The 13,019-nt window shown below is 49.5% G+C and overlaps 1 protein-coding gene across 4 annotated transcripts in view; it reads right to left on the bottom strand.

The window, feature by feature from the left end:
- Window positions 1-13,019, bottom strand: part of Klhl29 (kelch like family member 29) — a 288,958-nt gene that overhangs the window by 6,577 nt on the left and 269,362 nt on the right. For all 4 annotated transcript variants that reach the window (XM_051181694.1, XM_051181692.1, XM_051181691.1 and 1 more), the window contains 5 exons: window positions 7,722-7,924; window positions 6,296-6,555; window positions 3,978-4,176; window positions 3,665-3,847; window positions 3,283-3,463 (listed from right to left, as the gene is read on the bottom strand). In XM_051181694.1, the coding sequence (XP_051037651.1) occupies window positions 3,283-3,463; window positions 3,665-3,847; window positions 3,978-4,176; window positions 6,296-6,555; window positions 7,722-7,924 (1,026 nt within the window). The remainder of the gene's footprint in view (window positions 1-3,282; window positions 3,464-3,664; window positions 3,848-3,977; window positions 4,177-6,295; window positions 6,556-7,721; window positions 7,925-13,019) is intronic.

Raw genomic sequence — 13,019 nt, 5'->3', positions numbered from 1 at the left:
CCCAGGGTTGCACTCATAAAAGTGGACAGTGATCCCTACTTTTTGTAGTGTTAGGTCTACCTGTACTATAAGCATATACTATACCTCTAGGACATTTGAGTTCACAATCCTTGGCCCTACTTACTCTGGAAAGCAGGAGGTGGGGTGGCCAAAAGTAGTCAGGGAGCTTGTATGCAGGATCTGGGCTTTGAGAAGAGAGGAGAGCCTTGCTTTTGAGAGGAAATGGTTGCTAAGGCAGACCCGAGAGTACCTTGCAGTGTGTAGGGCTGGCTGGAGGCTTAGTCTCCTGTGTGTAGAAGGACCACTGTGGGATGCTAGGATTTTCCAGCCCCAGGAGAGAGGGGAGAAGGCAAAGAGTAGGGCTGAAGAGATCTGCTTCGCATACAGTGAAGGATGAAGGAGTTAAGTGAGATGATGGAGAAGTCTGGACATATTAAGGGAGCGGAGGCAGGGAACTGCTGCCAGAGCTAAGTGGGCTGGCTGAGGGGTTCTTTGTGGTCCCTGAGGTTTGCTTTTGGAGGACAAGTTCCATCAACCCATTAGCCAGCATTTCTGTTCAGCAATCCAAGGACCTAGCTGACCTTAGTGCTCCTGCCTGACTGTAGCTGTCTCAACAATTCCTGCACACCTACTAGCAGGGCACATTCATGGCTTTCCATACTTTGCCCTGTTCTGTATGTGTCTGCACCCAAAGCATGGGCCTGAGTTTGCTCACTGAGACATCAGGGATTTTGGTTAGCACACGGTTACGACCAGTACATAGTTCCTATGTTCCCCATGTGGATCCTCTGGGAAAAGGGTCTTATGGGGATCGTGCCTCTCTGGTTCTTGAGTGTGTGGGGAGGGGGCAGCCAAGTGATATCCACTTCTGAACTTGTATAGAAGTCGTGGAAGTCTTTTATGGGGCAGCAGGGGCTGATGCCATTCAGTCATAGATGGATGACACATAGCTAATATGTAATGGGGGCTGTGTCAGAGTTCAGATATCTGCTTTTTTAAGCCAATATGGCAGCAAGCCAAAGAGCTCCCACAGAAAGAGCTGGGGGATGAGAAAGATTATGTGGTTGTTAGTCCTCAGTCTTTCGGCATAATGACACATTCCTCCAAACACAAATTTCCTGAGAGTTTGTTATTCCAGGTGGCTGATTGCCAAGCCATGAGCCCTCCTGTCAGCTCAATCTGTCAGCTTCCTGCTTGAGAAGGATATGCTAATGACATGCAAATGACCTAGCTGAGTGAGGCGTTCTGCTATCATTTATGCAGTAACCACAGCTCCTGCAATATATTGCTGTAAAATATTAGACCCAGTTATTTATATAATGATATAATACAGGTTTGTCTATGGCGCTGTTGTTTTAATCTATAATTATGTAATCTTGCTCTATTCCTGCAACACAGTAATGTAATATAATTATAATACACCATATATCTCATTCATTATCAATATAATAGCAATTTGTACCATTAGTGCTTACTGTGGAACAAAGCACCCTCTTGTCTGTCCCCATTACACTGACCTTCCTGTCACCCTGAATTCTCATCAATGCTGCCATTTGGCATAGAGGCTGACTTACCCAAAGGAGCCTGCTCCTTGGGTAGCTAATGGGTGCCTGTACCTCTACATGCTCTACTCCCTTGCATGGGTACACCTAGGGGGTTCTCCCAGGCTTTGTCCTATCCTATGAGCATAGGATGACATCTTCATGGACCGAGGGTTCCTCAGGGTCCCCCAGGCTTTTCTGTGATCCCCAGCTGCTCTTTTATCCACCTCCTGGGGGGTGGACTTAACTCTCAGGTGCTTGGAGCTGACATTTATTTTACAGCCATCTGGAAGGTTGAGCTCCTTAGGAAAGACCGGTACAGGCAGCCCCCTGGGGCCTTGGAGAACTGCTTCAGGACCCAAGGAAAACAAGGGAACAGGAGCTCATCGCTCTCTTCTCCCCGTCAATGCATTTGATCTTTCAACAAATCCCTGTATTTATCAACAAGTAGAACTTTGCAAAATGAGTAATCAGCATCTTAGGAGATTAAAATAGCTGACAGAAGCAAAGCAGGATGGCATCCAGCTCAGAGGACTCCTACATAGAAGATGTCTTCTTGCTCATGTGTTTATTACTGGGTGACAGATGACTGGAAGCTGATGCTTCTGGGGGAGCCCAGGAGTGTACCTGGACATGTGGCAGGTTATGCTGAAGACCCCCCAGTGTTAGGGCTGGTCTGGGTCCAAGTACAATATTAATATACTCGTAATCACCTGGGGATTTCCCATTATCATCAAATCAATATGACAATTAAATGTTGTTACCAAGCCATCACTGGCTGCACTTGGGGGACTTAAAAGCCCACAGTGAACACTCAGAGCCTGTCTCACTCTGAAACCATCCTTGCTGGAACATTCATCAAGTGTCCAATTAGCCACCCAGGGGGAAAAAATTCAAATTGAGGGGTTTGTGTGGCTTCATAGGCAGAAAGGATGTCATGCTGCAAAGTGTGCTTGCTGGTGGCAGCTAATGGTGTGGGCCAGAGTAGGGGAAAAAGGAAAGACATTAGGCTCTACTGATCATAACCAGGGCTGTTCCCCGAGGCCAGGTCAGCCTTTTGTCACTCTCTGGGATACTAGTTTCTCCTGAAGCAAGACTGCGCTGCTAACTAATGGTCCTCTGCCACAGGTCCCAAGCATTTTTCTCAATGTGACCTGTCCATTCTAAGAGTAGTCTTCCTGCTTTGGAGGAAAGGGTCTTGGCATTTTCCCCTAAGGCAGTACCCACCCTCCAGCCTCTGGCCCTCAGGCCTATGCCTGACTTACACCACATCCTCAACAGCCTGGGACTTGTAACAAAGGGCACACTAACCTTGAATCTGGAGCTCATTGGCTTATTTATAGTTTTCTTCTGGAGAATTCTAGAGTGCTGGCCAGGCTGTGCTCCTACATTGCTTAGTTGGTAGGTGGTGTCTCTTCCCTGTGTTGCTACCAAATTACCTGGCATATGTAGGGCACAGGAAGGATGTGTGCAACCCTTACTTGGAAGGACAAAGTGGCACAACCACCCGCATGTCCCATACTTGGGATGTTGATTCCAGTTTTTCTCCCGAAATCTGGTATGTCTCTGGGCTGGTACCCCTAGCCAAGCTCACACATGTACATCCATGATTGGTTCTTGGGCCTGGAATAGGCCAGTATATAAGTCATTGGTATCAGGTAGGTGTTGGGAGGGGAGAAGGGATATGATATTAGTGTTTGGTGACTGAGAGATGCCAGCTCAGGGATGGTGGCTGCCTTACCTCTCCACATGGTCCACATTGCCTGCCACTCCAAGTCCCCCAAGTGTGTAAATCTTCCCATCATAGACAAGACTATTGTGGCGACAGCGAGGGACAGTCATTCTGGAGACCAGGTTCCAGTTATCCAACAGAGACATGTAGCACCAGACATCAGCCAGCGTCACCCCTGATTCCATACCACCTGTGGGCAGTATGGGGGTACAATGAGCAGGCAGAGGCCAAGGAAGAACTTGAGGACAGGGTACCAGGCTCCAGAGACAGCAGATATCATCTGTAAACCAGATCGATACTCTGGGGCCTTAGCCTTTGTTAGCTCCGTGTGTGGGCAGAGGTCCCTTTGGGAAACCCATCCCAGGTCCCGCCCAGCCCTTGGGAGCCTCACCTGAGAGGTAGATGTTGTCACCGGCACTCACTACACTGAAGAACTCTCGGTCATAGAAAGGCAGCGAGGCCAAGGGGTACCACTTGTTGTTCTGTGGATTCCAGCAGGTGACAGCCACCAGTGAGCGCTGGGTCATCCCCACCATCTGACGGCCCCCAACCAAGACGATGACCTCGGCCACACCTGCAGGGACATGGGTGGGCATCCTTGGGACATACCCTTACTTCATCAGCATCCTATCTGGGGGACCACCTGGAGCCAGCTGATTCCATGGCATCTGCAATTTTGGGGATTTGGGCATGTCCTTTGATACCTGCAGAGAGGCGGGGCCGGGTTCGGGGTGTCTGCATCTCCTGCCGGGCATGGGGCAGCATGTGGTAGCGTTTAGCCTCATTGACCAGGTCCCGGCATGCTTCTGATGACTTGATCAGCTCTTCATTGTCCACCACATTGAGCAGATAGCTGGGGTGGATGAATGGGAGGCGGACGGCAGCTAGGAGCTCTGCAGCATACTGCGGGATAGAAGAGGCCATTGTGCTTAGAGGAAGCCACCTCTTATGAGTTGAATGGAGAAGGACTCCCCAACTGGGGGTGTGCCATGCTAGACAACCACAGCAGGGGTGGAGGGTGGGGGGAGCAAGGAGGTCTAACTGGAGATGTGGTGGCTGCAGCTGGCCCCAGAGTAGCCTATCTCTCTATCCCTCCAGCCTCTTGTCTCCACACCCCATCTACATCCTAGATCCTGACTGCATGCCATACTTGGCTGAAACCTGAAAGCTCAAGTGCAGGAGTCTTGGGTCTTGAAGAGGTGTGAGTGTGACAGGAACTAGGTAGGAGGACACAGAAGAACTTAAATGAGTTGATGACTTTCAGGTGACTGTGACACCTGTGTGTCCTTAGTATTACAGCTCCGTAGTAGCATCACCTTGTCTCATCTTGGCTTCTGGACCCTCTTATTCCTCATGCAAGGCTTTTTCTGAATTGATGTGAACTTCCCCTGTGACAGGCAAACTGCTCACCATGCCACCCACTTTTGTGGCGTCCAGAGAATGACTGGCAGGAGTAATTGGCAGCCAATATATACCATATATTAAATTGTTACTGCGGCCTTGGAGGCTGATGAGACCCTGCTTCTGATAGGAGTCTAGCTAGGGCTGTGGAAGTGAGAGGTGTCACAGGGGAGATTCTGGTTGAGGTGGAAGAGGGGTGGGGACATCCAGAGGCACAGGAGAGTGAGAAGGGATGTGGCACTTGAAGAATTGCATGGGGTTTATTCTTGGGTGCAAATGGTTTTTTTTGGAACTGTGTAGCACTCAGCAGACGAGAAACAGCGAGACCAGGTCTCTGGGTACACCTAGCTGAGCTCTACCACACTCTGGACTGTGGATGTAGACTTGAGGGTTGTAGAGAACTATGTCAGTTACTATCATTATCTACACAACTCCAGTTCCTTTCTCTGTTTAAAAAACAAAAACAAAAACAAACAGCTTCTTGCCAACTTGATCAAATGAGTAATGTACTTCTCATGAACCCCAAGGACTCAGCAGTGGGGTTGAGTTGGGCCAAGGAGCCATCTCTGCATTCCATATCTCGCCCATTCTGTCTCCAAGCCTTCTTTTCCCTTTCTTCCTCACCTCACTGCTCCCTGTCCTTCCCTTCTCCTCCCCCTCCTCTTTCCTCCCTTCGCCTCCCCTCCCCTGAACCAGAGTTTCTTGTAGCTAGGGCTGAAGTAGTCAAGTCTGGCCTCGAATCCCTACTCCTCTAAAGTGCTGAAATTACAGGCATGTGTTACCATACTTGGCTTGTCCTTTTTATGCCCAATGAAATGTGACAGCCTTTTGGACCCATCACTTGGTGGCTTCCGTGTCTTCTGGGGTCTGGCTTCCCTGACTGTCCCTCTAGCTGGTTAGGCTCTTACATCCACCAATGTCCCCATTTGCCATTTTATATTCTGGCCCTTCCAAGGGCTTCCTGCAGCCACCATGACTTTCAGGCTCCTCACTACAATAACCAATGGCAATTCCCTTCTTCACAGGGCCTTCTGTTGGGGCTTCCTGGGTATGAATGGGTCTTTTAACTCCCCAAGACTCAGGTAACTATCTGGGAATAATGTTGTTTTTTCTTTTCTCCTGTAAATAAACACTTTGGTTTTTCTGACTCCTCTGGTAACTTCATGTCCTCACACACATGCAGTAGTGTCCCACTTCCAGAATGGCTTCTGTTTGCCCTCCACCCATTTGATAGCCAGAGTATGTACTCTGACCTCCTGGGATTTCATATACCCTGCCCAGGTACCCACTTTCCTGTGAAGAGCCCAGGTACTTCCTACCCAGACCCTGTGTTGCCCTGGCAAATGCGAAGACTCAGGCTAGGGGGAATAAAAGTCCTTAAGAGCCCTCTGGAGACTGATTCTCGTTTTTCATCCTTTCTTTCCCCTCCATGCCATTCTGTGTGTGTGTGTGTGTGTGTGTGTGTGTGTGTGTGTGTGTACATGTACATACTAGACTCACTCTCATTATTTCTGACTCCTAAACTATTTCTTTTGTTGAGACACAAACCCTGCCCCCTTCACCTTCTTTCATCTTTGCAGTAGACCCCACCCCTGCAGGGACTGGGTGGAACAGGCCCTACCTGTGCACGTGCCGCTGGGTCCTTCTTGATCCACTTGATAACAGTTTCATAGACCAGCTCCTCGGCCTTGGTGTTGAGACTGTCATTGGAGACATAGGCAATAAAGTCATCCTTAGAGATGCTAAGGATCTCCTCTTGGGCTGCCACCTCGGGGAAGATCTGCAGGGCGAAGGCCTTGGCCATGTGGTAGAGCTCGCTGCACTGCATGGCCTCAGCCATGGCCAGCACACCCAGGCAGTTGCTGGCGGTCAGCTGCTTCTCTGGGGGGGGGGGTAAAGAATGAATGGTTACTGATCTAGGAGTCCTGAGAGGACCACCTTTGCTCCTATCAGCATCCCTGGATCTTCCTCGGAACCCAATCCATTTCCTTGTGACCCTGCTTCCAGTCATTGTCAGCCTACCTCCTGTGACCCCGAGCCTCAGAGCCTCAGATCTGTTTCCCAGGTTTTCCTCTGCCCTAACTCACATGGACACCTCAGGGCCTAGTTCTACTCCTGCTGATCATAGCAGAAAAACCACAGCTGTGGGGGAATGGCATGAGCCCTTTCTTCCCTGAGCATGGAGGGAGGGCTGCAGTGTCAGGGTTTGGTCCTGGGCTGTGGGAAGCAGCCACTTTGGAGCTTACAGAGTCTTCCATTATAACATGTATGTCGATGTCACAGACATCTTTAAATCTCATAAACAGCAGCCTTCACATATCAATCCACTGTCTCCCATGGTCCTTAGATTCCCCTAGCCTACCTGGGGTCTGGTGGCTGGCTCTTCTGAAATCTGGCTAATGGCTCTTTTGGGCTAGAACTGGGTGTGTGTCTCATTTCTGCCTCCATGGCTCCTGGCCCTCCTGGATTGATTAGCTCCTTCAGCAGTCTTTATCTCATCTGCTCCCAACCTCTGCCTGTCCTTTCTGCATGCCACACCTTAGGCTCTGGGGTTTCGTGTGATGCTATCCTTGTCACCTTACTCCACAGCTCCTAGCCCAGCTGAGCCCCACCAAGCTGTAAATTGAGCATGCTCTGTGCAGGAAGTCTGGGAGGTGAGCCCATCACCAATATCCATGTCTTGCAAAAAACAACTCTGGGCTTCCATGGGTTAGACTGGATGCCCTGGCTTGTCCTCACATCTTTGTGGCCTAGGAACCAATATGTTAAAGGGGAATAGATTACATTCAAGGCTTAGAGGCCAGGGAAGAGTGGTCAGGTCCCCTGCCTGCACAGGCTGTTCACACATGGTAGTGGCCACTGGTTCTGACAAAGCCACAATGACTCCTTCAGTGCATGCCATCCCATCAATGCTCAGGTGAAATCTAGGTATCCTGGCATGATCTGGGGACATACAGCCCTCCTTGCTCAATTCTTGCTGGCTGGGAATTTTTCATAGATCTGCACCATTTTCTCCACATGATGTAAAGGCCAGCCGGTCAGCTCACCGAGAAAGGACACGCAGACCTTGCAGAAGGTGTGAAATTGGAACTTGCTGGCTGCCTCAAGCAGAGTCTTGGCATTGGCTGAGTCGATGACCAGTGAACCAGTGTAGACGAATTCCAGCAGTAACTCCAGTACATCAGCCTGCAGGTTTGAGAGCACCAGCTCCAACTTCTCCCGGCTGCCCTGGCTGCCGTCCTGCACTGACCTAAGTAAGGCACAGAGACCAGGGTGTCCTCACCTGCCACCCCTGCGGCCACTGCCGCCTCCTCACAGGGCTAGAGCTCCCTGTACACCTCAGTCACGCCCTTCATCTTAGGACTCAAAGGACACAGCAATGACACACCTGAACCTAATGATCTGACACAGGATCTGAAAGAGAAGGGTCTGACCAGAGGCACCCCAGAGAACAGAAAACCCTGCTTATTACTACTCGGCATGTCCATGCAAAAAAGATGCAAATCAAAAAGCATGAGCCGTGGATGGGGACAGGACCAGGACTAGCCATAAAGGGAAACAACATGGTTCAGTTACCTTCTGGACCTGGTATCTACACCAAAAGGTACCAGTGTGCCCTGACAAGCAGGACCTACTGCCTCACATGGAAGAATCTCTTCTGGGCTGAAGCTCAAAGGCTCCTGATTGGCTGTAATCCTAGCCAATCAGTAGGTGTCCTTTTGAGCATGTTTTGAAGGCTGCCCAGGTTCCCTGCAACCCCAACATCTCCAAAAAACATATTGTTTCCTTTTAGGCATGGAAGGGGAAGCCCTTCATGACATTGCTTTGAAACTGAAGACAAGACGAGATAGACGGACAGGATGGTTAGAGCTGGGAAGGGGGAGAGGGAAACAACCAAGGACTTCCGCCACAGACAGCCAGCAGCCATGACCTGGGGCCTGGCCTGGGGCGGGGATGCCCTCCTGCCACATGGAACACGGGGTCAGAGGTCAGAGTGGCCTGCGTGTAGAGTGTGCATCGGGCTTGTGAACTGGGGTGGGGAGCAGGGGAGGGACACAAATATATCGGTATGTTTATATCTGGTGTCTACAGAAATACAAAACCATTGCAGCCGCTCCCTATAGCTGGACCTGGAAGGAAACAGATAAGATGAAGCGAGAATAAACCGATACAGAAGTGAGGCCAGGAGAAAAAAAAAAAAAAAAAAAAAAAAAAAACACCCAGAGCATTAAGTCAGGAGGCAGGTTTCTCAGAGGCCATTGACTTGGCCACCCCAGTTTGGCTGCTCTCATCAGGCCAACTTCCCTCACTGTGCCTGGCCTGACCGGGGCTGTGGCAGGGCAGTGGGCTCTGTTGCCTCCCCATTGACTTTCTGCAAAAGCCAGATGCCAAGACTCTTGAGATTGATCCCTTGGGTGTACCTGGGGCAGGCAGAAGAGGTGTCCCAATGCCTGGTAAGATAGTAGGTTGCCCAAAAAGGCCTGGGACAGCTGCTGGGTGAGTAGACAGAGCACTAGCAGGGAGCTAAGGGACCTAGTTACCCTGTTTGCCACTGACAGGCAAATATCCTGAGCCTCTCAAAACCTCAGCCTCCTGTTCTGCAAAACAAGACGGAAGTAGATGAGGCCTAAAGTTCTGCTGAGGCTTAGTACAACTTGGGTTAGAGAAACACCTTCCAAGGAGATCCTGCTACACAACTTGCTTGCATTTCTATCACCAGAGTTGGAATGTTTAAGATCTTCAAAGCCAAGAAACAACCTGCAGTGTGCAGGTTACATTGGGACCCTGAGGCTGAGCCAGAGTTTAGAGTTCCTTTACCACAGATGGCTCATGTGATCTGAGGTCCTAAGGCCTTGCACTTCTATGGCCTGAGCAAGCCTAGGGAGAGAGAAGGCAAAGTACTGGCCACATACAGGATCTGAGCTGAGTCCTTTAAGCTCACACATGCTTACTCAATACTTATGTAACTTCACACCTGTGTTTCGCTGTTGAGGTGGATCCCTAGGCTTGGATGCCTTTGTTAAGTGTAAAAATAGTTATCAAGTGTCCCCTAGAGATACCATAAATCCTGAATGTCCCAGGCCGCAGAGGCTATCTGGTCAACCTCATGCTCCAAGGCTTTACTGTCTCATCCTAATGGCCTGGACTTTCCTCTGTATTTCCTCAGGCTCTGCCCAAGTCATGCTGGTTCACAGTGTGGCAGGGCTGATGGGGTCAACATGGGCTGTTCAAGTTTTCTTAAGATCCCTTTCACTGCTGCTACCAACAATTGCCATCGCAGTATGTTCCCAAGTCCCCACAAAGGAGCTCAACCCAGTGAGGAGCTCACAACGACCCTGGCTGACCTAGTCCTGGAATGATAGCTATAAAGGCCTAGTACTGCTACACTGCTAGTGACTACCTGCTGCTTCTCAAGGCTGAGCCTGGGAAAGTGTTTTGGAGATAGAGCTGCCTGCACTGTGAAGTGCACCAGGAAGGAGAGAGTAAGTACAGGGGCTAAAGGGCATTGGTAATGGAAGTTAAATTGAGAGGACATTGGCCATAGAAAATGTGACTGTGCTGTCTTCCATTGGGCAAATTATCTGCTTGGTGGTGTCAGAGGTTCCCATGACTAGAAAAGCTAGCCCCTTCCACTTGGTCACACAGGTATTTATTAATAGCCTAGTTTAAAGGTCTAGAATAGGAATGGGAATTTGGATATCTCCCTTAGCACACAAGTGGTATTCATGTGTAGCTCAGAGATCTGTAATGGTCACCAAAGGCTGGCCATGATTGCTTCCAGTCATTAGATGATTGTAAGCTCCTACCTAGCACTCCTTAGATCTCTTTACTCTGAGCAGAGGTCGCCTAGGGGACACCTCACCTGATGGGTAACTCCAATCATGACTATAAGGCTACATCCATTACAGGTATGAAGAATGTTGTGTTCTCTGTCCTACGCTGGTTTTAGAGTGTGTGGCTGGCTTCTGAGGGTAATGATGTAATGGTACAAGGATGTACAGAAATAGACAATAATAATATTGTGTGATTCTCAATCTTGGGGGGATGGCAGAAGTGTGACGCCCCAGCACACACTGTCTGAGAGCTCCAGCAGGAGACTAGAACTGCATGAAGTTACATTCTTCTGAGTGGGGCTACCTGGGAGGGTCCAGGTTCCTAGGTACAGTTGCTGCTCAGCATGGCTGGGTCTATGGACTTGTCAGAGTTGCCTATTTTTAACTAGTCAATCTTGGAGAACACACTTTTAGCAGATAACTCCTCTGGGATAAGCTGTCCCTCCCTCATCTGCCTGTGTGGCCAGGTGTTTGCACAATGCAAATTGGCACTAGGCACTGTCTGGAAGTATAGGGTAATGGTGAGTGGCAGGTATAGGCAGGTGATGGACACAGCTGGCACTCTGTTCCATCCTTCTTCCCATGTCATTAGTTTCAGAGCACTGTGGTTGGGCATACTCAAGTCCCACTGGGCCCTATGGACTTCTGCAGGCTTTGGAAAACTCTTTGAGAGGAGGCAAGGCAATGGATCTGGTCTCCATCATTCTGCCAACACTCAGGAGGTGTTAATACCTCTTCTTGCTGCCTTGTTTTCAAGGCACACCTGTGTATTCTAGATGAAAAAGGGGATAGGCACCTGGAGGTACAGGGTGTGTTTTTTCACTGGCATATGGAAAGCTTCATGTCAGTTGGTGAGATGGGTCACTGAGTCAGTAGCCATGATAGCCACATCATGGCTGAAGAAGGAAAAAGCCCAGAGCTTATCATCAGGTTTTGTGAAAATCAGGTTAGGAAAAAAATCAGTGAATTCATTCATTGTTTTTATCCAATGTGAAAGAGAACAGAATTCACATTTCATACATGGTCCAATAGGCTTTGTGAAGCACAGCTTTCGGCTACAGGGTTGCCTATCACGCTCAGGTCTCTGTACTCTTTGGTATTATAAGGGACAGGTTTTCTCAGGTGCTAGGTATTTTCTTTCACACCATGACTTAGAGACATGTTGGGAAGTGCCATTGTTGGCAGGAGACATCACTGCCATCTTTTAAGAAAGATGGCCACATCCTCTCTGATGCCTGTTGCCTAGCCAGACAACCATTAAGTGGAAGTGACTGACTTGATTAATGTCTCTATGGCACCTGTGGATCCTGAGAGATTCTCTGTGCCCAGAGAAGGGATTTTGCCATGGGCCAAAGAAGAAATGTCAGGCAGATGATGCAGGCGACGGGTGAGATGTTCCAGGCCTGGGAGTCCAACCTCAGAGCCACTGCTGGATTCCCTTCTATTATTTGAGCAGATAAGGGAAGGAGTAACCCAGTAATATCTGAAGGCAGTAACTCACTTTTGTCTCTGTTCTCCTAAAGGCAGTGTCCATCCCTTTGTCCCTCCTCATTGTTCAAAGTCAATGTCCCTATCTGTTGTCTTTCAGTTTCTTCTCTGGTCACCCAATGGAACTCAGGTTGGCCCATCAAAGGTCAGGTGGGGCAGGCTTGTGGGTTCTGTTGCCCTTGGCTTGCTGCTGGCCTTTTACACTCCAGGCCACATCTAGAGGATCCAGGCCCCTTGCAGGTCTTTGCACAAGTGCCTGTCATAAAGTGGAATTCTGACTTTCTTGGCAGACTTTGTGGCCGGTGTCCCTAACATCACATGTGTGCAGTACACCCCTGCTTCTGCATAGTGTCAGCCCTGAAACTTCTTTTCTTCCCTCAGACTTTGCCTACAGACAGCGAACACAGTTTGGTTTTCTAGGTTAGAGAATTCGTGGTAAGAAGGCTTCTGTGTCAGACAGTATCTCTGTCAGTTAAATGCCTGAGGCTTCGAGACCCTCATCTGCAAAATGGGGATTCTAGCTGTGCCAACTCCTCAAGCTAACATCTAGAAAACTTTTTGTCACCAGGTGGCAATCTTGTCAAACAAGGAAGTGAAGGATGTTTTAAAGGGCTAGCTCATAAGGGAAGCACGAGGAAAGAGCCTCGGGAAGGTAGGGTAAGGTAGGTCAGGCAGCTGAGGCGGAAGGGACTGGACTGCTGTGTGGGAGGCCACATTGGGCAGTCCCAGCATTTCTGCTCGGCCTTACATCGACACACTTTGTGTGTGGGTAGGCTTAATGTAAAGCCTATGACGTGGCAGTCTGTTTCATGTATCCCTTTTTTGATTCATAAACTGTTTATCACTGAGGGCTTTGGGTAGGCTTTGGCCAGTGCTGAGGATTTTGGGTCGGCCTCTGGCCCAGGAGGGACCCTGCCTATTTGCAGAGAGGAATGAGATTTCCTATGTGTCCTTCCCATGGTTCTAGGAAAGGCAGTCACACAGAGAAGGGGATGGAGCAGTGGACACGTAACCTAGGTCGGT

This window comes from Phodopus roborovskii, unplaced genomic scaffold (assembly GCF_943737965.1).
Source record: "Phodopus roborovskii unplaced genomic scaffold, PHOROB, whole genome shotgun sequence".
In the NCBI taxonomy this organism is placed as follows: Eukaryota; Metazoa; Chordata; class Mammalia; order Rodentia; family Cricetidae; genus Phodopus; species Phodopus roborovskii.
This window is presented reverse-complemented; position numbering and strand designations above follow the sequence as displayed.